We start from the raw sequence: 25,063 nt of genomic DNA, 5'->3' as shown, positions 1-25,063 counted from the left end.
TGTGATGGAAAATGCTATCCATATCCAAAGAAAGAACTATGGAAGTTGAACTGCTATTTTTTTTTCTTCTGTTGAGTTTTGTTTCCTCTTTCTGATGGTTCCTCCTATTGGTTTTAATTTTTATTTACAACATCACTAATGTGAAAATATGTTTAACATGAATGTAAATGTATACTCTATATCAGATTGTGCGCCGTCTTGGGAGGATGGTGGGGAGGAAGAGGGAGAAAAATTTTAAACTCAAAAACATATGGAAGTGATTATTGATAAATCAAAATAAATTAATAAAAAAAAACAAACAAAATGTTTGTTGAAATCCACAATTCTGTTTTATAAACTCTAGAGTTATGAAAGTAAGAATTACCTTCATTCACAAGTCTTAAGGAAGCCCATATTTACTTTCTTAACACAAGGCCTTTTCTTCAATGAGGCTTCTGTCTGAAATGCTTATGTCACTGTTTGCTTGTGATACTTATTAATATTATTATTATTATAAATAAAAAAAACACAAAAACAATGACCCCTGCACCCATCACCCAATTTGACTATTAAAGCACTTTCCAAGAGATTATCTCATTAAATATACCCATTTTACAAATGAGGAAACTGGGACCCCAGAAGGTAAAATGCCTAAGGACATAAAATTTATAAGTGATACAGCCAAGCCTAGGTCTCAGGCAAATGTGTTAGCACTATGCACTCAAAAGTAATTATTACAAATAAATATAAAAATAAACCAAAGTCTACATCACAGGTATCAAGACAGATGGTTGACATGTGTTTCATCCAATGTCTTTTAAGCAAAGAATCTATAATTTTGCCAACAAGAAGAATTTAAGAGTAGCAACTCACTCTACCAAGTTCATGACCTCGACTGACCTAGTAGAAAAGTGCTAGGGAATTGCTCAAAGTATGAGGAATTAGTCACAAAACTAGTTAAGTGTGACAGCCAGAATTTAAAGCCACATCTACTGGAATTGAACTCTGTCATTCTCCCCACTAAGGCACTTTACCTGTAATATTCAATTCTAAATAGTCCTGATCATAGTAATTTTTCATATTTTTTTTTTTGAGGCAATCAGGGTAGTGACTTGCCCAGGGTCACACAGCTAGTGAGTATCATGTGTCTGAGGCCAGATTTGAACTCTGGTCCTCCTGACTCCAAGGCTGCAGCTCTATCCACTGTGTCACCTAGCTGCCCCCATAGTAATTTTTATGATAAACAAAAGAGATGTGCTACCAAAAGCTATATCAAATAGCTAAGAATTCTGAATTCTTCTGAGTCTCAATGACAAGCCCTGAGGATAAAAGCTCTCTCAAAGACACAGAATATCCCCAGGATTCTCCCTGAAGCTGAGAGGCTCCAGCAATACCTAAAAAAATTTCAAAACAGTGTCTGTAAAAAATGTTTAGCCTGGAAAACCTATATTCAAACTGCCTATGAACTCACTCAGAACAATCAAGACCAGCTTAGTAAATAAAATTACTCTTGAAGTAAGACTTACACAAATTGGAGGACATAGAAAGATGAACAGAAAAGAAAATAAGATTGGAATCCAAATTTGAACATCAGAATTGGAGAAAATCTTTGTTTATTATAGGATGCCCACTGATGCAATACTAAAGTGCTCAGGTGAGATGGACTTTTCAGAACAAAAGCATATAAAAATAACATCTTCCTTCACCTTCATCAAGAAAGCATACCCCTTAAGTAAGTAATCATAAATTCATTAAGAATAATAAATGTCTACTTTTAAACTTCAGGGGAAAAAAACACTTAAATCAAAGATAAATGCTATGCCTACCAATTTTCAATGCAAATGCAAGGACACTTGACAGACTTACGTCACACTCAAAACTGTCTCAAGGCTTTGAAGCTGCACTGCTAAATTTAAAATATCTCTTGAAGTTCCAAAGGGCAGCAACTGTGACAAATGAAAGCTAGGTGCTCACCTCAGACTCAAGGCAGATTCCCTGGGAGCTCTGAAAAGGGTTGCCTAAATCTACGTGCATATTCAAAAGGATGTTAATGGACAAAGAGAGAGGCACAGGCACTATGGTGAACAAAAGGTGTCTCAGCATCTAGCAATGTTAATAGGAGAGCCTAACCTTTGACCAAAACCATACACTTCTGCTATTCTGCTATTTCACCCCCACATCCTCCAACATGCCAGTATCCCTTTAGTATCCTATTCCAATAGAGAAAATGTATCACATGTCAACTTTCATAAGGGACATAGAGAGCTGTTCTTTGCCCTGATCAAAAGGAAAGGTTTCTAGAGGCTGAGACATATAGTAAAACTCAACAAGAATCACCTTGGTGTAAGTGGATAGGATGTACAGCCATCATACCTGTTGATAGGTTTTTCATATTTTGTTAATAGGAGAGTTGTTTTGTTGAGTACTACAGACTGGGGAGCTACTGTTGCATTTGTCTTTGATATGGAAAGATTGGTACAGTTTCCAATGCCAAAGATATTTGGATGTTCGTTATGCTAAAGAGTTTTACCCATCCAGGCAGCAGCATACGCAATTGGACTGCTCATGGCCACATCTGGTGACCCCATGGTTGGAATGACATAGGAAATCGTTTGTCTTTCCAGGTTTGTACAAGTTCCTGTTTGTCCAGCCAAACCTCAATTAAATTTTCCTGGTAGTTTATGTTAAGATGCTTTCCTTCTACTCTGGGACTGGAAAACTACCACCTAAGAGCCAGTGTTTTAAAACCAGCTTGTGGGCAGTAGTTTCCCAGCTTCTACATATTTCTTAACCTCCAAAATGGCACTGAGGGAAGCACTGACAATTATATCGCCATTGGCTCATATTCCTGTCTTCCTAGAGCAGGTCTCGGACAAATAAATAATCCTGCATGTTTAATCAGTGTTTGGGAAAGTGAAAATAGTATTGTCCTCCTTATAGTCCTGCACCATTTTCTCTCTATTATTCAGGTAGAGTAATTAGACCCTATTTTGGGATTACTAAAACCTTCTGGTAAGCCTTTGATCTTTTCAAATTCCAGCTGAAAGGAGATACCTCTATGTAAACGCTTTGCTCTCACCTATGTGGATGCAGCTCTTGTCTGGATTCATCTCTTTCACTGTGGACTGATCCACTCTATTCTTGATGGGATAACATTTGTTCTGGAACAACCAGATGAAGCTATCAGTGTCTGAACTTTCAGGTCCTACTTTGTTCTTCATCCATGTTGACCCTGCCACTGCCCCACAGTGCTAGCACCTCTTGGTGGCAGAGACATGCAGCTGAAACTTACCCACCTGCAGGCAGCACACCTTCATGACAGGGAATTTACCCTGGGGTCTGGTCAGTCGTTCATTCTGATCAACAGTCTGTTCAACTTTGCTTCACCATCCGCCTCCCTCTCCCTCTCTCTATTTTTTTGCAGAGCATGTCTCAAATTTCTCTGTTCATCTTTTCTCTGTCCATCCTGTTCTTTCTCTCCCTGTATCCTTTATCATCCAGCCTTCTTGTTTACTAGCTACGTCCATGCTTCTGCTTCCTATTCTGCTATGTGTGCAAACATAGCACCACGTGTAGACCCCAACCAGTCCTGCTGTCTTTAGGCTCAGTAACTGTGGAGCCTACAGCTTTAATAACACAACCATGGAACAAAAGGCACCTGACCTGGTCTGGTCCCAGGCTAGTTTAAGCTGGCACTCTGCCTGTCTAGAAGATCCAAATAATAGTTGACAGCACTGTAACACTTGAATCAAGCCAACCCATATCTAGGTTGTGAACATGAAGGTGGTGGTAAAGGAAACATGAAGGTTAGAATGAGGAGACTAACTAAAGCACAAAAACATCTAACTGGACTTTGTCTTGTAGCATATTCCAATAATCACAACTACCAAGATCTAAAGAACAGTCATGCTTCTTACAAAGGAAAATTTGACAATATGGCAAGTTCAATTTAGAACCAATGAAATAAATATGATCAGTCTTGACCTGGGTACTACAAAGAGAGCTTATTAATTCTTGTGCCTTCATCCTACCTCCCTCATCTCTTCATCCAGCTTACGCTGCTCCAGGGCTTCCTTCTCAGCACGTTTACGGTGCTCTTTCTCCACCTTTTCATACTTCTTCCAGTACAGAAGCATTTCCTTTGTGAGACGGCGAGCTCGGGGTAGGGTCTCCTTACAGTTCTTCTGAGCTTGGATGGCAGCACGCCGTACTTCCCTCATACATTGGTGGGCAAGCTGCAAAACATAGAAACAATCAAAATAGGGGGGAAAACCAAATACTACACGTCAGTTCTTCCTGGATCCTAAACATCAAACACAACCCTTCTATCCATATTCATTATGTATAACCTCACTTAAATATTAGTATATTCAATTTGGATTACTCTATTATCAGACGAGACATTCTGTAATACTTAAAAAATAAGCAACCAAAAGGGACTATGATGTTTTAGGACTGAAGTAGATAGAAGTTCACTTGTGTACTTATAAAGAATGACTTGTCTAAGTAACGTAATAAATGTACTTCTTAGAGATGTAGTAGACCTTTTACTGATAAGCACTGAGGGGATGTAACAATGGTATATTATGGCTAACATCTTGCTACTGGGGGGTTGGGGTCTACAAATGAAATAGAATATAAGCACTCAATAGAAAGTGTACAACATGAAGCACAGCAGTCAATCCAAGAGAGGAAATATAGAAAAGGAAAATGGTATATAAAGAATATAGAGAGCCATATCAATCAATCGATCCATTCACATGCACTTATTAATCACCTACCCATTCCAAACCTGGTTGTTAGGTGTTAGGCCTGGAGATACAAGCACTAAGGATAAAACAATGGAAAGTATATAGAGAATAAGTACAAGGTAGTTACATACAAGGCAGTTTAGAAGAGAGAGATAATCACTTTAACAGCAGTATATAGGATGGAATAGAGTAGAAAGAGACTTAATAGTAGGGAGACCAATTAGGAGGCTACTGTCGAGGTAAGGGACAAATTAAAATACCTGAATTAAGGTGGCACGTATGAAGAGTGAAAAAGGGTTGGGTTTATAGAGATAGTAACAGTAAGATTCGACAATTAAAGGGCACTATGTGGTGCAATGGATAGAGCTCTGGCCTTAAGAGTCAGAGGACCTGAGTGCAAATCCGACCTCAGATACTTGATCCTGTGCAAGTTGCTTAACCCTGATTGCCTCAACAAAAAGCAACAACAACAAAAAGATTTGGCAATTAAATGGATATGCAGGGTGAGGCAGAATGAGTAATTAAGGATCATGTCTACAGCTTATGAACATGGGAGAATGGAAGAATGGTGGTGCCCTTCCAGAGAAACTGGAAGTTTGGAAGAGCAGAGTTTTGGGGAAAGATACTAAAATCTGTTTTAAATGTCTTCAGGACATCCAGTTTGAAATGTTCAATAGGCAGCTGGTGTGAAAGTAGTGGTAAAGCTCAAAGAAGAGACTGGGGCTGAACAGGTAAATGGGTGATTCTTCTACAGAGAGATAATTAAATCTCTGGGAGCTGATTAGGAGAGAGAAGAGAACAGGATCACTGGGGCCTTGGTTCCCACTCCCACCTCCCTACCCGAGCCACAGCTTTCAGTAAGTGCCACTATGTCAAAACTGGTCTCTCAGGTGGTTGACCCTCCTTACCACCACATCCCTTCCCTATAGCCCTAGCATATTCTGAGAATGAGGAGAGTGAGAAGGTAACAGACCTTCAGAGCAGGAAGGAAACCCTGATTGGAGGGAATGGAAGGTGCAACAGACAAGGAGGAAAACAATTAGGATAGTAGCGTCATGAAAACCCAGAGAGAAGACATCAAGAAAGGTGGTCAATAGGGACAAATGTAAAGGAGGGGACAAGAAAGAAAAGGAGAAGTGAGATTTATTAATTAAGAGGTCATTGTTAAGTTTAGAGAGAATAGTTTCTATTGAGTGACAGGGTTGGAAGCCAGTGTGAAAACGGTTGAGTGAAAGAATAAACCTTGTCTTTGGTTGGATGAAAAAAAAAAAAAAAGAAAAGAATAGGAAGTAGAGCTTTTTCTAGAAATGTTGTTGCGAAAGGGAGGAAGCAAGGAGGATGATAATTTGAGAGTATCTAGTGGAGGTTTTTTAAGAAAGAGGGAAACAGGACAGGGTCAAAAGAGAGAACAGAATAAATGGGGGACAGGACATAATTAAGGGAAATATACTTAGTTTTTTACAACATGACAACAGTGGAAGTGTTTCGCATGACTACACATGTATAATCTGTATCAAGTTGTTTGCCTTCTCAATGAGGGTGGGTGGGGAGGGAGGAAGGGAGAAAATTTGGAAGGGGGGGTAGAGACACAAGGGAGGGCAGATTAGGAGAAGGGGCATTCAGAATGCATGCCATATGGGGTGGGGGGAGGGACAAGATGGGGAGAAAATTTGGAACTCAAAATCTTGTGGAAGTGAATGTTGAAAGCTAAAAATAAATTAATTAATTAAAAAAAGAAAGAGGGAGACAGATAAGTAGATGGAGATTGAAGATTAGAAAAAACGAATGAGTTAAAAATTTGTGCTTCATATATGCCGAAGAATGCATAAACCACGTATAAACTAGGGACACAAATAGAAAAGCAAGAGAAAGGTTGACTGGGGGAGCTGTCTGTTGGAGACGACAGAAGAAGACAGGAGAAGATGGGAATGAAGGGCTCCCGGAAAGGGGTCTGCTGTGGCAAAAAGAAGGGCCACTTCATTACCAGAGACTAGGGGAAACAAGGAGACCATGTAGGATGTTGTCAAGGGGTTTTTAGATGAAGAAAAGGGTAGAAGAAGAGAGCTTACCACAAGTGATCTTAATTTTCTCAGTAAACTAAGAAGGCCTCAGCTTTAGAGAATTGGAGTTGGGGTGGGGAGAAGTGGGCCTGGTAGATGTGAGGGTCTCGGTGAAATCAGATAACATGAATTTGTAATGTATCTAGTTTGCATGATTCTGACTTCTGGCAGCTCCATCCAGCAGGTGAGTACAAGTTAAGATAGTGGATGATGGAAATAATCCAGAGGTGAGATTTGGCAAGGGACAAGCAGCAATAGGTCAAAAGGCAAAGGTTTCTAGAGGAAAGAACAACATAAAATTGAAGTGGTTATCCATATGAGATGAGATTGGGGAAAGAGAAGGAGGAAAGTCAAATCAGAATTAGGGATACTACCACTGAACTGAGGCATAACACTGGAACGCTACTATATGACTAAGTTACGTCACTACAAGGGGAAAATAGTACTGACTCAAGCCATACCAGGTATGCAAGGATAGAGAACAATGATCATAAACTTTTTTATTTTTAACATCAGAAGGACCAAGTGAGTCAATTAATGCAAAAATTATTATAATTTTGCTTAGAAATAAAAATTTTCATCCTATTTTCTTTGCCTCATGGAGAATAAAAAATGTACTCCATCAATTGATGCAACTTGGTTCTTTCAAATACTAATCTTAAAACATTAAAGAAATGTTTGCTGATCTGAATTGAATCTCTTAATCTCCCTTTTGCAGAGAAGTGCTCTGAATAATGCTAAAAAGAGCCCAAAAGGGCTGCTGATCCTTGTACTAGGGCCAAGGCTTTAACTAAAGAGGCTAAAAGTTGTCCCACAAATCAAAATTTCGAGAAAAACTTATTTACCAAATAGAAGACAAATTCTTTTTAAAACAGGATTTGGATAGAAGGGAAACTCTCCTGAGTTTGCTGATTAATTTAATCAGCAAAAAGAAGACAATAGACCAGTGCACTGAGAAAAAAGATCAAGAGGATCTTCTTCAGATTTTAATCATAACATAAAACATCCCAAAAGGATAAAATGTCGAGCTTACCTTTCGGCTATTGGTGAGAAATAGGTTACGGGCTGAAGCTTTCTGCTTGTTGGCCTAAAAATTAAATGAAGAACACATCACTTAGGATCAACTTCTTTCCAGATGATATAGTCTGGCAATGAAATTAATATTCAATTTTAAAAATATCCTGCAAAACAGAAAGTGAAGCAGCTAATCCCCAGGGAAAGACTACTTGTTAAAACTGATACAAAGCTGCAATTTTAGCATCACACCTGAAGCTGTGGGTAAGCCTTAAGCTACCACCAAGAGAGAAAGGCCAGAATTTTAGCTTTTTTATAAAGTCTTTGGTATATTTGTGGAAGGAATCTAAGTTATAGTATATGCAGAATCTGAAAAAGGAAAGAAAAAAAAACAGATTGATTTCTCCTCCCTTTATCCTCAAGTCCTATTTGTGCCTTTTTTCTAATCTTGATCAAAATACATTCTCTTCAAGCTCACTTTATAAGGGACAGGTGGGGAGAAATCTGCTAGAAGTATTCATCCTGTGCTGCCCCGGGTTTCTAGTTTGTGCCTGCCATCATCTAGCTTCAATTACCACGTCTAAAATTTGAGATGCAGAGCCAGTATGATGATGATGAGCCAGTAACGTGGCTTGGCCTTTTCCTACCTTGTGCTTGTCCCAGAATTTCTAGGCCTCATCTCCTGTTGTAGGCCATTTTACCACAAACATTCCCTCTCAGTCGAGAAATCTTACCAGTCTCACAATAAGGTTAGATTTCATATAGAGTATGCATATGGTATGGAAGAACAAAAGGAAAAGAGCATGGTTGAATGGCATACATAAGTCACTGTTCAGCTGTCCCCCTATACCCAGAAATGCCAGAACAGAATCCAACCTAGAGTCTCTAAGGGCTATTCTCACCTTCTATTTGTTAAGAAATGTTTGGCTTTTTTGGGGGGGGGGGGGTGAGGCAGTCATGGTTAAGTGGCTTGCCCAGGGTCACACAACTAGTAAGTGTCAAGTGTCTGAGGCCAAATTTGAACTCAGGTTCTCCTAACTCTAAGGCCGGCAGTCTATCCACTGTGCCACTTAGCTGCCCCGGTTTGGCTTCTTTTAAAATGGCAATTGCTCCTTCTCAAAATGTTATATTGCCCCTCTCTCAAGCTGAAAAGGCTGCACAACAAAGTTTCAAAAGATCACTCAGCATCATTGTTTTATTTTTAATACTCTTCTATCCTGATTTGTTATTATTTAAGACCATCAAGATATTTTCAAGTACTCTACAAAAACCACCACCTGCCTTCTCCCTATTCCTTTGATATTATTACTAAGTGTCAAGATGTTGTCAAATCTCTATTTTTCCCCTGAGGTGTCTACATATAGTCAACATACTGCATAGGTCTTCCTCAGTGAGGTCTCCCTCCCATTACAGAAAAGGGAACAACACATGAGAGTAAATACTGAATCTCTTTAGATCCAAACCTAGAAGGAAGAGCTGGTAATCCTTCCATACTTAATTCAAAAAGCAAAATTTCTGCTCCCTTGTGAGGAAGCATGAATTTCGTGCTTCTTTCTGCTGTACCCACACTGACTTGACATCCCCTCATTTGTCTCCTCACCTCATGTGCAGGACGTTGGGACCACTCACCTTTGGTAGCTCCTTTTTCACAATGCTAAGCCACACTTTCCGTCGACGGGCATTAAGTTGCTCGATGGACAAGTGCTTCTTCTTAGAGCCAGGGAGAGGAGCGTCATGGGAGAACTTGGCAAAGACTTTGGTCTGGTGATGGTGGCGCCGTGGAGATTCCTCAGAAGAAAGTTCTTCATCTCGCCGTCTCTTTTTCTTCACTTTTTTCAACTTTGCTATAAAAGGGACACATTGTCACATGGTTATGGTTTATTTCTCTCCCAATTATACACAGGTGAGATTCAAAGCATTACTTTTCCATCTCAAGGAGGTTTCAAGGTTTTTTCCAACTCTGACTAATATTTATGTTCATACTCAAACTCATGGTCATTCCAAGAGGAACAACTTAGTAAACTGGAAAATAAAAATTCATCTGCCCTCTGCTTAAGTGAGAAAAAATACAGACTACATGCTAGAGAACTAGGAATTATTAAAGATGCATACTAAAAAAAGAAGCTTGAGGGATGTTAGTTTCAAATGACAGTCTTCAGGAAAGAGGATTTATTCCAACCTGGTGGGAACATCAGGTAAATAACAGGAATTGACAGACATAAGAAGGAAAAAAAGATCTGACTGGTAATAAAACAAAACTTCAGTAGAAACACTTAAGGTTAGAAACAAAAGTGTGGGTAATGGAAAAGGATGAGGAAAAACAAGGAGATAAACAAGAGGGATGTGGAAAAGCTTAAAGAGGGGAAGATGTCTGAAAATAGCCTTCATAACTGGAGTTCAGACTTTTAGTGAAATGAAATCTGCTTCACATAGATAGTTCTCTTCCTGTTTCCTTCCAGATTTCCAGCTGCTAAGAGCTCAATTAAGAAAGGAAACCACGTTTCCTGGCAAACACACAACTGCAACACTCCCAATGAGAATCGTCAGAAGGTGATCTATTGTAAATCATCTCAGAGAACAGCAACCATAACATACTCCTACACTTCTCTTCACTCGGCAGACTTCTGTGAATAATCAACTTCTTCCTCTCACCACCCAATTTCAACATTTCCAAAGTATAAAAGTACAACAAAAGGTAGGGAATGCTAATAAGAAGTGAACTAACTGCTATCAGCAATGGGCTAAATGTTCTGGACGCTGCCCACTTCTACCAAGTATTATTGCCCTCAAAGTAAAATAGTTGCTCACTTGCAACCAACTTTTTTCTTTCTTTCCATTTTTGGTATTTTCTTATATAGCTGGAAGCATGGAAACTCTCATTTTAATACTTCAAGGGTATATGACTTCATCCACCTTCCACTAACATGTATCACAACTGCTGCAAGCCTGTGGATGTGTTTTATGGGTGGAGGATGCAGTCACTCACTAGGACCAGTCTTCCCTTGGGGCATAATGGCCCTTGGAAGAAAGGCACTGAGTTTGTCAGGAGAAGTCACTGGAGGATCTTGTGCTTTGTTGGACACAGCCTTAGAGTCTAGAGAGATCTCCGTTCTAGGACAAGTGAGGACTAGAGTGGGACTCTACAACAAGAAATTTAACAATTCAACATATAAAATAACAGAATATAAAGCTTCTTCCCTAAATTAAATGGATCTGAACTATTTACAATTTGACTTAAATTATATAAACACATACAACTAGTGTAATGTTAATTCTCTGACCTTGATTTCCATCACTGCATTTAAGTCTTTTCGTTATTTCTTTGCATTCTTTATATCTGCCATTTCATGACAAAGTAGTTTTCACTATACAGTTCTCCCTTCCACATGGCAACTTTCCCCATCACAGTTTTGATGTATTGCAGGTCAGCATAAGAAATTAAACGGGAATTTTTTGAGTTTTGCTGAAGCCACAGACCACACATGAAGGCCAGCAGACAACACAGAAAAAGTTTAGAAACTTAGAAATTCATAAAATATATATGAAGTATTGTATAAAAATTAACATATTTTATCTTTAAAAATCATAATACTTCTGACCTCTTCTCTGGTACAAAGGAAGGGCCAAACAATTTTGTGGATTTGTCAGATTACAGGAGCGCTGCTCCTACAATGTGGAAGGGATAACTGTACTGTACTATACTGATATACTACAATTTACTCAGCTCTTCCTCAACTGTTGGACACATAGGTTTTCTAATATTACAATATAAAACAAACATGCATATTCTGTAAACCACTCACAGTGAAGACTAAAAGATAATGTCTGAGCACATTTTCAACACATTTATGAGGTTTAAAGCTGAACTAAATCGCAGAAGAAGATTAGCAGGCCAAACACTAAGTGATTTACCAAGGCCAGAATAACTGATATCCTTCAAAGAGCAGAGTTGTAGACTGCAGAAAATTTGTGGAGAGGGCAAGTATTTAGCTTAATTTTCTTCCCCAAGGTCCTGAAGCTAAGAGTCCAGGATGAAAATGGAAAAACCGATATGAATACTTGCCTTTCAGTTTTTTTTCCTCTTTAAATTTCTTTTTCTTGGGCCCAAGAACATGCCGCTGCTGCTCATAAAAAGGGTCATATGTGGAAAGTAGCCCTGCGCTATAGTATTGGTACTGTTGCAACTGAAAAGAGATAATGAGATAGATTTGACTGTTGCCTCAACACAATTAAACTTTTAGTTAAAAAAGCTAATTTTAAAAAGTACAAACTCTTCAATGTAGACTGCTATTAAAGTAATGCTCATTATCTTAAAGACAAATGTCTTCTATAGTTGTTTGGAGTAGTTCAACTATGCCATAATTTACATTAATATGAAGAAAGAAGGTAAGTTTACAGCAGAATGCTAGAAACAGCCCAGAAGAGGAAAATTCTCACTGCTACCAGATCAGAATCAGAAATGTTTGGCTCAGTCCTGGTGCTTCCGTGTGAGAACTGGAGTTTATTGTTTTTTAGAGATCTCCTCTTCCTTAGTATCTCAACAGTAAAAATGTTAGTTAAGGTATCTCCTTCACTTGTCTTTTTGAGTTGCCATATTTTCCAGAAACACTGGACCCAGAGCATGCAGAAGACCCTGATGTGACAAGGATGAAGCAATTCCCACACTCACCCCCCAGCTGACGTAATCTGTTGTTGGCATCCCAAACTGGACTCCCTATGTATCCTTGGGAGTCAAGACAGGTATCAGACAGTCTGCAGTAGGCTTATGCAGCTGGGACCCTTGCAGATAAGGAGACCATCATATGTTCATGGTCTAGCAGTTCCCAAAGGAAAATAATGTGGCTTTTGCCTCACCTGGCTCCTCCCCTTTGGGAGGGGTTTCATCCTTTTCCCTCCCATGCCCCTCCCCTTTGGATGGAGATTCTGGTATCTCCTCCTTCCTTTGTCCAGCTGTCATAAATATGCAAACTCCTGTATGGATTTTGGGTTACACTTGTTCTCTTGTAATAAACCTAGTTTTCACATAAAGTTTTGTGAAGTTGTGATTTTGCCATTTGACAGAAGCAAAGTTTCATTTGGAGAAAATGAGACAAGTTTCTAACATGTGGCAGACCCAGCTCAAGCCTCTGCATTTCCATTTGGTCCTAAGGACCACTGGCCATATTAAGTCCTTGCCTCCTTTAACTCTTTATTTCCTGTTTAGCTTCACATCTCTGTCTCTTTCTAGTAGGAGTATTCTTGTAATAAAAGAGACGAAGCAGCACAAGTTGACATCATTCTATTGGTTCTAACCTAGAGATATTAATATTTTTACTAGCTTAGGAACAGCTGAGCATTAAACTTTACTAATCATATGCGTCTACAGAATCTCTGTAATAGGAAATCACTAATTTTGCCTTACTGATTATAGTGCGAAATATTTCTTTAATCCGTGAAAAGGATATGTCAAATGCAATTAGACAAATTTGCTTTTGTGTTTTTTTCAAATCCTAATAAGCTACCGAGGGTCAGAGACTCAGACCTAAGGAATAGGCAAAGCTAATTTGCCACAAGATACCTTTTCTATTTAGCAAATAATCAATAAGGAAAACTTTCTGTTTCAAAAACTAAGAGCCCCAGCACTGATATTCTCGTGAAAACATAACTTTCAAAAATTACTTTGGAAGTAGCATCTTACAATGAAAATAGCGAAAGCCTGAAGCTCAGTGAATAGATAAAAACATTTTTGATACCTCTCTAATACCTTTGCAGACTGCAATGGGTTTTTCAGTCTTCTCTGAACTTCTGATGGAGTTACCCCTTAACACTGATTGTGAGTATATTGTTCAGGCCCCCATCTCTGTGTTGCTGCTGAAGATGTATTAAACCAATTTTAATAAAAGTAAATATGTGACCCAGAGTATTAGTACCTTATTCAAACGAGATGCTGGCAAATATATGCAGGAAAAGGAAACATCCTGAAGGATGGTAATATATTTTATGAGCTGTAATGCTTCAAGTTCTTTAAACAATCATTTTATGTTAATGTTAAAATGTTAAAACAATGTATTTTCATATGCAAGGTACAATCTAATAGCAAGACCGCTTGCTCAGAGCAGAGGATTCTACTTCATTCTCACCTCCTTGTCCTTGCTATATTTATTCTGATGTAGTTTCTTGTATTTGTGCAACCTCAGCATGTTGTGGAGCTCCTCTCTGGTGAGGCTGATTTCATCGTCCCCATCTTCTTCACTTGGAGAATCTGTGTCACTGGACTCATCACTTAGCAAAATGCCCTGGGATAGAAGAGGAGCATTTGACTTGAAATGGCAAATATTTACATATGGATACAACTCCAATACTTTTCCATATTCTCCTAGAGAGCAGGAAATATTGGGTGTCTTTGTATCCCTGGTGCAAATCCCAAAGACTTGCATATAGTAGATGCTTAATAAATAAGTATATGTGGATCAGAACTGAGGATTTCATGGCAATCACACACATCATTCCAATTTTCCTGGAAAAGGAAAGCCTTTCACAAGCTGGCCCCAATCTATCTTTCCAGCACTATAAATACATTACTGTCTTTCACGTACTCTGTTATCCAGCTAAACAGGCTAGCTTGCTGCCCTTCACACGTTGTACAATCTCTTTGTTTAGCGCCTCTGAACAGGCAACTCCACATGCCTGAAATTCACTTTTTCCTCACCCCCATCTCTTAAGAATCCTCAGTTTCTTTCATTCAGCTCAAATGCCACTTCTATATGAAGTCTTTCCTTCTAACCTCAGCTGCTAGTGCTTGCCATTACCAAATAACCTTGTATTTCTTTTGTATATAATCTTATATATGTATATGTTACCTCCCCTGAACAAATGTAAAATCCTTGATGGAAGGGACAATTGCATTTTTTTCTCTGGGTCTCCAGCACCTGGCATGATGCCAGGGACATAGTGGGTCAATAAATGCTTGTTGACTGATAGCCTACCAAGTTTAATGTTGAAGAAGTCAGCTAATGAATTATATCAAGTCTTTTTACTGTACTATGAATTGATCCAGTCATTCTAAGAAGCAATTTGTAATTATGTAATAATACTACATTATTATACCATAAGAAATTATAAAAGGGATAGTTTTAAAGGAAACTGGGAAGGCTTACATGAACTGATACAGAGTGAAGTGAGCAAAATTAAGAGAATAATTTATACAATAATACTACTGTAAAGAAAAACAACTCTCAAAGACTTAAGAATTCTGTTTAATGAAATTAATAACCATGACTCTAGAGGACTGATAAAGAAGCATGCTATCCACTTTTGACAGAGGTGATGGGGGTAGAAGGAAACATGTATTTTTGGATCTGGCTAATGTGACGACTTGTTTTCCTTAACTATACATATTCCTTACAAGTGTTTTGTTTTTCTTTCTTTTCAAATGCAAGGGGAGGGGAGAAGTGAAAAGATGACTAGGTTTCCTCCCCTCCCAAAAGAGTAACCAACAGAAAATGGGAAGAAAATAGATAAACAAGATAGTTTTGAGATACATGTTTAATTTGTTATATACTTTAAAAAACAAGTTCTATGTAATGGAAATTCAGTTTCATTTACAATCCTCTCCTTTCTGTTTTATAACATATATGGAAATGTTAAATTTATTTGGTGTTTGATAAGTTTAGTGTGGGGTGGGGGGGGGGGATGGATTAAACCTCAATGTACCAGCACACTTAAAAAACAAACAAACAAACAAACAACCCCAAAGCCTACTACCTCAACAAGAAGAAAAGAGCAATGGAATAAGGAAACAAACCACAAAGCAATGTGTGCTGGCTAGTAAAATGTCTATATTTCCAAGAAGCTATAGAATTTGTTTTTTGAGGGGGAATGTGTTATATGTTTAGTAGCACTGACTTTCTAAGGGAACTGTGAAAATAAATAAAAACTGTACAATATTCTTTCTCTGTTCTATAATGTATATGGAAATACTAATTTTATTTGGAAAGTTAAGCTCACATAAAAATAAATAACTAAGTTTAGGAAGGACAGCGTGATGCAGAGGGCAGGCAGGGGGCCTGGAATCAGGAACCTGTGACTTTTGCCAGGTTACATGCCCTCTCTAGCCCAGTTTCCTCATTTGCAAAATTGAAGGAGTTAGACTCATTGATCTCTACAATCCCTACCAGCTCTAAGTCTATGAACCATGAACCTATTAATACACATTAAATAATGCCAAACTCTTGAGAGGAAATGTATTATGAAATCAAGAAATGATGATCACAACTAATAACAAGATAAATTAGTTCAATTTGGCCAGTAGTAGGTAAACACTGCTCAATGATCAGAAAAAACACAGACTAATATTTTTCAAACTCCCATTATACTTTCTTTCCAAATCTAATGCTTGGCTTAAAGAAGACCTTATCTTGGAAAATTAACCCAACTGAGTAGATCCAGTCTCTTAGGTCTATAAATTCTTTTTTTCAATAGTCAAAATCAGTTATCCTTCTTTGTAAATGCTGCTTCCCTCTATCATCTTATCTCTTACCTTCAGCCACTTTCTGCTTTTCTTCAGCTTAGAGAAATTATATAAATTTCCTTTCTCAGATTTTGGCTCTGTGTAAAGAAACACAAAAAACAACAGGATGAAATAGTAAATGGACTTACAAAGAAAGTTCTAGACCCAGAAGGGACATTAGGCCAGACTGACCTGACTGCAGGACTCCATTCAGTGAATATGTGTTTAACATTCCAGAATTGCTTGCTCCAGAGGTTTCCCCAAGCAAAGAGTTTGGGGGTTCTTCTTTAACTTGTATTAAGGGATCCCCAGATTGAGGCAACAAAGGGTTATCATCCAGTCCATCTTCACTATCATCACTGTTAAGAAGATGAAGAATCCTGAGTCCACAATCAGAGCTGGGAAATGTTAATGATTAGATACCAGCAGGGCAAGCCACTGGCCAGTCTACAGAAAAGTTTTCCACACATAATAAATTAATTTAAAGTCAGTTGACTGGTATTTTATTTAATAATAAGATAGGGATTGGACCTGTAATGTCATTGGTACATGGAACTCCTGTGTGAGGAAGCTCCTTCCATCATTGCAGATGAGCATCTTCTTTCAGCTTAGAATCTTACTTGCCAAGAGACGGAGTGATTATACTAGGGTCACACAGCCAGGATGTATCAGAGGCGGGACTAGAATCCAGATCTTCTTGGATTCAAGGATAGCTCTCTATGTATTGTACTATGATATTTTACAAATCAGAAAGTAGCAATTTTATCATAAATAATGCAAAAAATGAATATACTAGACAAGAAACAAGATGATATGTTAATACTGTTCTGTTCTTTCAGAAGAGAGTTGAGCAGGAGCCAAGAGGTTAAATGCAGTTAGAAGCACAGAGAAGATCTTCAATGGAATACTCTGCTGCCACTCAACCAGGTGTGGTCAGGGCACTGGGTCCTTTAGGAGCATTTCTTCTTCGGTCTCTAAAGGATGGTATAAAACAACTGCTCTGCAACCAGCAAACCAAAATGCTTCCTTCAGACATGTTGTTCTTCTGTCACACCTTCACTTTAAAAATGCTACTATGTCTTAGAAGTGTTTGAGGCTTAAAACAAAATTTATATATTTTAAAACACAATTGATAAACCATAGTCTGAGAAAAAACTTGGACATGATGGCAAACCATCCTACTAAACTAGATTAGCATACCTAGAGATATTTCTGTTGAAGATGGCTGACGTCTGTCGCAAGAACTGGTCCAATCGCAGGGCCCTCTCCAGGTACTGAAGATAGAGGGGCTTTGCCAGCTCTGGGCAGCTGCCATCATCCCCGGCACCCAGCTCCGAGGCCATAGAACAAATCTCTCCTCATGCACAGAGATATCTGATTGCACAGCTATAAAATGAAGATAATGAGTAAACAGTGAAATATTCCAACTAAACAATTCTTCCTTTTCTGTCCACATTCACATCATTCCCACTTGAAAGGTGCTGATTTTCTCCCCTGCAATACATGCATACCTCATTTTATTGCACTTCACTTCATTGTGCTTTGAAGATAGTGCATTTTTTACAAACTGAAGATGTGTGGCAACGTTGTGTTAAGCATGTCTACTGGTGCCATTTTTCCAACAGCATGAGCTCACATTGTGGTAATTCTCATATTTCAAACTTTTCATCACTGTTATACCTGTTGTGGTGATCTGTGATCAGTGATCTTTGATGTTACTATTGTCATTGTTTTGGGGTACCATGAATCAGGTCCACATACGACAGGAAACTTAATGGATAAATGTTGAGTGTATTCTAACTGCTTTAACCACTGAGCAGTTCTCCTCTCTCACCATCTCCTCAGGCCTCTCTAATTCCCTGAGACACAACAATATTGAAATTAGGCCAATTAATAACCCAACAGTGCAAGGATCTAAGACATCTCCAAAAGTCTCATGATGGAAAATGCTATCCACATCCAGAGAAAGAACTATGGAGTTTGAATGCAGATCGAAGCATACTATTTGCTTTTTTTTCTTCTGTTTTATTCTTTCTTGTGGCTCCTCCTATTGGTTCTAGTTTTTCTTTACACCATGACTAATGTGAAAATACTTTTAATAGGAATGTATACATAACGCCTATATCAGATTGCATGCCTTCTTGGGGAGGGAGGCAGGGAGGGAAGGGAAGAAAATTTAAAACTCAAAAGCTTATGCAAGTGATTGTTGAAAACTAAAAATAAATTAATTAAATTAAAATAATAATAATAATAACCCCACAGTGGCCTCTAAGTGTTGAGGTAAAAGGAAGTTTCTCCATTCCCATCTCTCATACCTGGACCATTCTCTCCATACTTATAGCACCTAGGTTTAGACCAGGGGTGGGGAACCTGCAGCCGACACCACAAGTGGTCTTCTAGGTCCTTGGATACAGCCTTTTGAGTCTGAGTTTTACAGAATAAATCCTTTTATTAAGGGAATTTGTTCAATGAAGTTTGGATTCAGTCAAAGGGCACTTAAAGATGTAGAGATCCACATGTAACCTTGAGGCCACAGGTTCCCCACCCCTGGTTGAGGCCCTCATTACCTCTTGCATAGCTTAATGATAAAGCATCCAAACTGTTCTACCTACCTCAAGTCTCTTATTACTCCAGTTTATCCTACACATTGCTGCCAAAAATCTCTCCTCAGAGGGCAGCTAGGCTGGAGTCAGGAGGACCTGAGTTCAAATCCAGCGTCAGATACATAATACTTCCTAGCTCTGCGACTCTGGGCAAGTCACTTAACCCTAATTGCCTCACAAAAAAAAAAAAACAAAAACAAAAACAAAAATTTTTCCTCAGGTATAGATTTGACTACATCACTCCCCTAATTAATTCCAGTGTATTCCTTTTGTCCCTAGGATCAAATATAAATTCCTCTGTTTAACTTTAAAAGACTTTCCCAACCTAACTTTCCATTGTATATTACTCCTCCTTCGTCACTCTGGGATCCAGCCCAATTGATTTTCTCTCTCTAGTTCCTCACACACACAACACTCCATCTCCCATTACTGTGCCTTTGAACTGGCTGCCTTCCATGCCTGGAATATACTCTCTCCTTACCTCTGCCTCAGAGTACTTCTCTTCCTTCAAAATAATGCTCACTCAGTCTTCTACAGTTAAGCACCCCTTTCCAAACTATTGTGTATTTAAAATTTGTTTTATATATCCGTATTTATTCACTTCATATATATGCTACGTATATTTTGATATAGTTGATCCTCATTACTCAAAGATTCCATACTTACAAATTTGCCTACTCACTAAAACTCATTTGTAATTCCAAAATCAATACTTGAGGCATTTTTGTGTTCATTCAGGGACATGTGTAGAGCCGCCCAACACATTCCCAGCAGAAGCTGAACAAGGCAATGCTCCGCCTTCTTGTTTCAGCTCTTACACTTTAAACAAGTATCTTTTTAGGTCTATTTAGTGCCACTTTTTTGTATTTTTGTGCTTTTTGTTGGTGATTTCGCTTTTTAAAATGACCCCCAAGTACCGGGCTGAAGTGTTGTCTAGTGTTCCTAAGCACAAGAAAGTTGTAATGTGACTCACTGAGGAAATGTGTTAGACAAGCTTCGTTCCAGCATGAGTTATAGTGCTGTTGGCTGTGAGTTCAATGTTAATGAAATCAACAAAAGAAAAAAGGAAGAGGAAATTTACCAATCTGTATGTGAGGCTATTCTAGAAAGTGCTAAAGTAAGTGTTGTGACCAGAAGTTCAAATGAACCTGCCCTTGTATTTCCCCTAGGAGCAATGGTTCAGTATTCATTAATTCAACATTTGCGCCAACTTTATAGAACATAACTACCATGAATGATGAGAATTGGCTATTCTTGTGGTGTCATTCTCTGTATTTATATCTTCAGTGCCTAACTCAGTGTAGCACTGATAGGGGCTTAATAAATACTTGATTGGCTAATAAATGTTTACGGAAGCAAACTGATTTACTATTATCATCTTTGTTCCCTTTATGAACTGATGCAGAGAAAAGGAAGCAGAACTAGGAGAACAATTTATACAAAGATAATATTACAGAGAAAAATTACTTTGTAAGACTTCAGAACTCTGATCAATGCAATGACAAACATTTAAAAGAATGCAAATTAAACATGTCACTTCAAATGAAGAAACATTTTTTGGGCCATGGCTAATATGGGAACTTATTTTGCTGCACTATGTATCTATGTATTGAGGACTTTATGTTTCTACTTTTTTTGTTGTCTTTAAATTTCTCAATGAGGGGGGCGGTGTAGTGAAAAGGATAGGTTAAAAAAGAAATCTAAGATCTAAAAAAAAGAAAAGGTGCTATTGCTGAAAGCTTCTGAGTATAAGAGTGATGTGAAGAAAGATGTGTTTTGAGAATCTGACAGTGAATGGTATTGGCCTCCAGTAAAAATCCTCTGGTGCCTTATCTGATCATTGAGGAGGCTATGTGAGTGGAGTACAAGTTTTGGTAGATCCTTCTAAACTAGAAAAGTTTAGGCCCAGTGTTGTATTATGTGCCTGTCATCAATGGTCCTAAGTATAAAGAAATCCACTGCAGGGTTGGCCACAGAAACTGAAAAAGACTCTCTTTAAAAGCATTAAGTTGTGTTATCAGTAGAGAGAGGCATACTTACATTGACTAAATTACAGATCCTTTAAACATTAAAGTAAGAAGTGGCATACATCATGGATTAAAAGGGTGAGAGTGATTTTAGAATTATGGAAAAGATAAATATTTATTTCCCTTAATCTAGATCAATGGTTCCTAGTATTTTTTGTTTCATGAACTTCTTTTAAAAAATATATGTTGTGAACTACCATAGTAATTTAATACCACTCATTATGTATTTACTGTTTAAAAACTATCAAAGATTTTTAGTAAGAACCCCTTAGATTATTGTAGTAAACTGCTCAGTGTTTGCAAACAACTAAATGGGAATCACTGATCTGGATACTTGTGGGTAGGGGAAATGGGGGCTGGGAGGTGGAGGAAAAAAGTTATATTTAGATAATCAGCATCAAAACTTTCTAGTCGGCAAGTTTTTACCTTTGTGCCAATGTAATAACAGCAGTAGCTTTATTTTTTCTGAAGTTCGAGATTTATGTCTTTTTTTTTTTAGGGATCAAAATGGAGAACTTGGATAACGTGGCCTCTAGTCCCTTTTGTCCAAGACAACTGATCCTGAAAAGGGGTATGGTCAGTGAAGGTATGCTGTATAGACAACAAAAACAGCCTGTCATCAAGAAACAGTAACTCAAGTCTAATTGTTCATCCACAGAAGTGTTCAAACCAAAAATTACATAAAAAACACAATACTTATCTTTTCTGATATGAACTTAATTTTGTATGTTTTTTTGTTGTTTTTCTATAGTGTTATTATCAGATTTCTACCTTAGCTATTATTGCATAGCAATCACTCTCCAGTATGGATCAGAAAATTCTCTGACTTGGTTTTTTAATGGACTTATTGCTATATAATATCTGTAATAGAGTTTCCTTGACAGGTAATAATACCCCTATCATCTTCCTGATTTTGATTTAATAGGTTAGAAAAGACAGCTTGAACGAGTTTCTCATGGTTATAGGATCTAGAATTTTTCAGACATGGGGCAGTTCAAATTTTTGTTTCCCAACATTTACTGAATAAAGTGTAAGAGAATCCTTGCCTATATCTTGTCATAAGCAATTTCTTCTATGGTTTGGACTTTGTTATGTTACAATGTTATATTATGTTTATAATATTAAGTTATATCATATTATAAGAGTATAAGCTCCTTAAGAGCTGTACTTGCCATTTTTAACCCCTGGTCAGCATATATACTTTATTATCCTTGACAGATTTAGGACTTAGGTATTCAGAAATTATAAATTACTAATTAACAGTAAAAATTAAAAATAAAGCACACCATGTTAAGTTAATAAAAGTTTTTGTAAGTAAATTAATGTTATATAACACTTAGCTACTTAGATCACATCTATTTGTCACAGTATTCTCTTCAGCAAAGTACAGAAATATTACTGATTTAGGGGCAGCTAGGTGGCGCAGTGGATAGAGCACCGGCCCTGAAGTCAGGAGGACCAGAGTTCAAATCCGGCCTCAGACCAAACACTTGACACATACTAGCTGTGTGACCTTGGGCAAGTCACTTAACCCTGACTGCCTCACTACAAAAACCAAACAAACAAACAAAAAAAAAAAAAAAAGAAATATTACTGATTTAAACTGAAGAGTTATTGCTCATTTCCTACCAGCTGTACTCCTCGTATTCAACTCCACCATCATGCCCCGCTGGGTACTTTCTTCTGTGGTATGTTTTAATTTCCCTTAGTAAATTGCAAGCTGTTTGAAGGCAGAGATTGTATTTCTTTTTCTTATATGTATCCCCAGCACTCAGTATGGTGCCTGGCACATAACAGGCTCTTAAGATTTATTGTATTATACTGATTATTACACACAAAAACCCACTAATATTGTATAAATATATTTTATCAATGCCAATACAATCACTCCTCTATTAGTATTAACTGGGATGTAATATAAACATTCAAAAACAGTGGATCATCTAATAGTCATTTATAAATATTTGGGGGTGCATTAAAATCTATTTATTTTCCTAATTATATTTTTTGCCCAATACTGAAATTAGCGTTCATTCTGACAAATGCACACATTAGTTTAACTGGTAGCAGAGTGAAATATTCTGGGAATATCTACTCTAAGTATACACATAAACCACATACAAATATTTGAAACTGGCTGTATATTACAAAATTCTCTGCTTTTAATCACGTAGAAAAGGGACACATATAAATCACATGCAGGCCATGAATGTCATTTACTACCTTAATAGCCTTGGACAAGTCACTTCACTTCTCCAGGACTTCATTTGTTCATCTGTTAATGAGGAGTTCATCTGTTAAATGATCTCCTATGGTCCCTTCCAGCTATAAACCTATGGTTTTTTCTGGGTGCAGGTTTTTTCTCAAGTGAAAAATAAGAGTACTGCCTATAACAATATAAGAAAAAACAACAACACAACCAAATCTGTATAATGATAATGACCATGTTTAGTCCCACAGAAGAACTGGGAAAATGTTATCTCCTTTCTACCTTCATTGCCGAGGTGGGTGGCTATGGGTGTGAAGGATATACACAGAGAGACATAGGTCAATTGGTTTGACTGGCCTGCTTTTTTTCTTTTTCTCTTCCTATTTTTGTTACAAAGGAAGGGTCACTAAGTTGAGGGAGAGATACATTCAAGAAAGGATGTGACAAAATAACAAAATGCATCAATTAAAACCAAAAGGAGGTTGGATTCAAAGATTATGAATGTCCCCTTCAGCCCTAATAATTTAAGAATCTACATACTCTATAATGAGGCAGTGTGCTATGGTAGAAAATGGATTTGGTACCAGCATCCTTACGAGTATTCACATCAGGGCTCTGCCATTTACTAGCTGTGATCTTAGGCAAATAATCTGGCTTTTTAAATTTTGGTTTCCTCATTTGTAAAATGATTCTAATAATTATACTACTTCATTGGGTTATTTTGAGGATCAAGAGATAACACGTAAAAATGCTGTAAATGGTGTAACATCATAAAGTTTTTAAAAATAATTTTAATGATACGATTCCTTTTTGTATTTGGCTAAAATTCTCCTCGGTATTCTTACTTCTCCTCCCTCCCAAAGAGCCATCCCTTATAACAAATAATTAAAAAAAAAAAACCAATAAAATAAGGGGCAGTTAGGTGGCGCACTAAATAGAGCTCTGGCCTTGGAGTCAGGAGGACCTGAGTTCAAATCCAGCCTCAGACACTTAACACTTGCTATCTGTGTGACCCTGGGCAAGTCACTTAACCCCGATCGCCTCACCAAAAAAGCAAAAAAAAGAAAAATCAGCAAAACCCATACCCGAGCGGCCTCTACCCTCTCCAATGGAGGATGAAGGGTCTTCTCATATCTCTTCTGTAGGGCCCGGTTTGTTCTTTATAGTTTTTCAACATTCATCTGGTTCTTTCCACTACCACTGTTGTTGTCACTGTGTAAAATTTTTTCTTGACTCTCTACTTCACTTTCAATCAGTTTACATAAATCTTTCCATGTTTCTTTGTACTCATCTTTCCAATAATATTCAATAACATTCTTATATTACAATTTCGTTGGCCATTGTCCAACTGATGGAATCTTTGTTTCTAGTCCTTTGCTACTACAAAAAATGTGCCACTATTAATACTTTAACAGTGGCCACTTTGAAGATTATGCATAGGAGTGGAATCTCTGGGTCAAAAAATGGATGGACACCATATCCATTTTATTTGTGGAATTCCAAACTTTTTATGAATGGTTATACTAATTCACCATTCCATCCAACCATGTGTGCTTGTCTTTCTAAAACCTCATCAAAAATGACAAAGATAGGTATGATGTAAAACCATGGGGTTGTTCTCATATGTACTTTTTGAGGGATAAGTATTCTTTTATATGACTGTTAACAGTCTGCAACTGTTTTTATGAGAACTGTTTATATCCCTTGATGACTTTTCTATTAGGGAAAACTATTACCATTATTATGAACATTCCTCTCGACTCATCTTTTTAAAAACTATCTGACTACATTTAGTGGTGTCTCAGAGCCAGCTCCTACTTAAATTTTTCATTGTAAGCATTTACACTTCCAAAATCAGCTAACTACAAATAAAGGTTTGATTTATTGTTCTGTTGATTGTCTAGACTTCATAAAATGATGGAGAAAACATTA

At 37.7% G+C, this 25,063-nt stretch overlaps 1 protein-coding gene across 2 annotated transcripts in view; it reads right to left on the bottom strand.

The window, feature by feature from the left end:
- Positions 1-25,063, bottom strand: part of INO80 (INO80 complex subunit) — a 99,932-nt gene that overhangs the window by 73,331 nt on the left and 1,538 nt on the right. Inside the window, exons 1-9 of one of the 2 annotated variants that reach the window (XM_027869914.1) lie at positions 21,349-21,491; positions 17,493-17,678; positions 16,485-16,651; positions 16,323-16,390; positions 13,924-14,079; positions 11,868-11,988; positions 9,434-9,648; positions 7,824-7,877; positions 4,011-4,214 (exon numbers count right to left, since the gene is read on the bottom strand). In XM_027869914.1, coding sequence (XP_027725715.1) covers positions 4,011-4,214; positions 7,824-7,877; positions 9,434-9,648; positions 11,868-11,988; positions 13,924-14,079; positions 16,323-16,390; positions 16,485-16,651; positions 17,493-17,635 — 1,128 coding nt within the window. In that variant the 5' untranslated portion in view covers positions 17,636-17,678; positions 21,349-21,491. Of the gene's footprint in view, positions 1-4,010; positions 4,215-7,823; positions 7,878-9,433; positions 9,649-11,867; positions 11,989-13,923; positions 14,080-16,322; positions 16,391-16,484; positions 16,652-17,492; positions 17,679-21,348; positions 21,492-25,063 lie in introns of those variants that run through there. The other variant, XM_027869915.1, reaches the window with a different exon arrangement.

The sequence above is a fragment of the Vombatus ursinus genome, unplaced genomic scaffold (assembly GCF_900497805.2).
Source record: "Vombatus ursinus unplaced genomic scaffold, bare-nosed wombat genome assembly UNPS02014794.1, whole genome shotgun sequence".
Taxonomy (NCBI): Eukaryota; Metazoa; Chordata; class Mammalia; order Diprotodontia; family Vombatidae; genus Vombatus; species Vombatus ursinus.
This window is presented reverse-complemented; position numbering and strand designations above follow the sequence as displayed.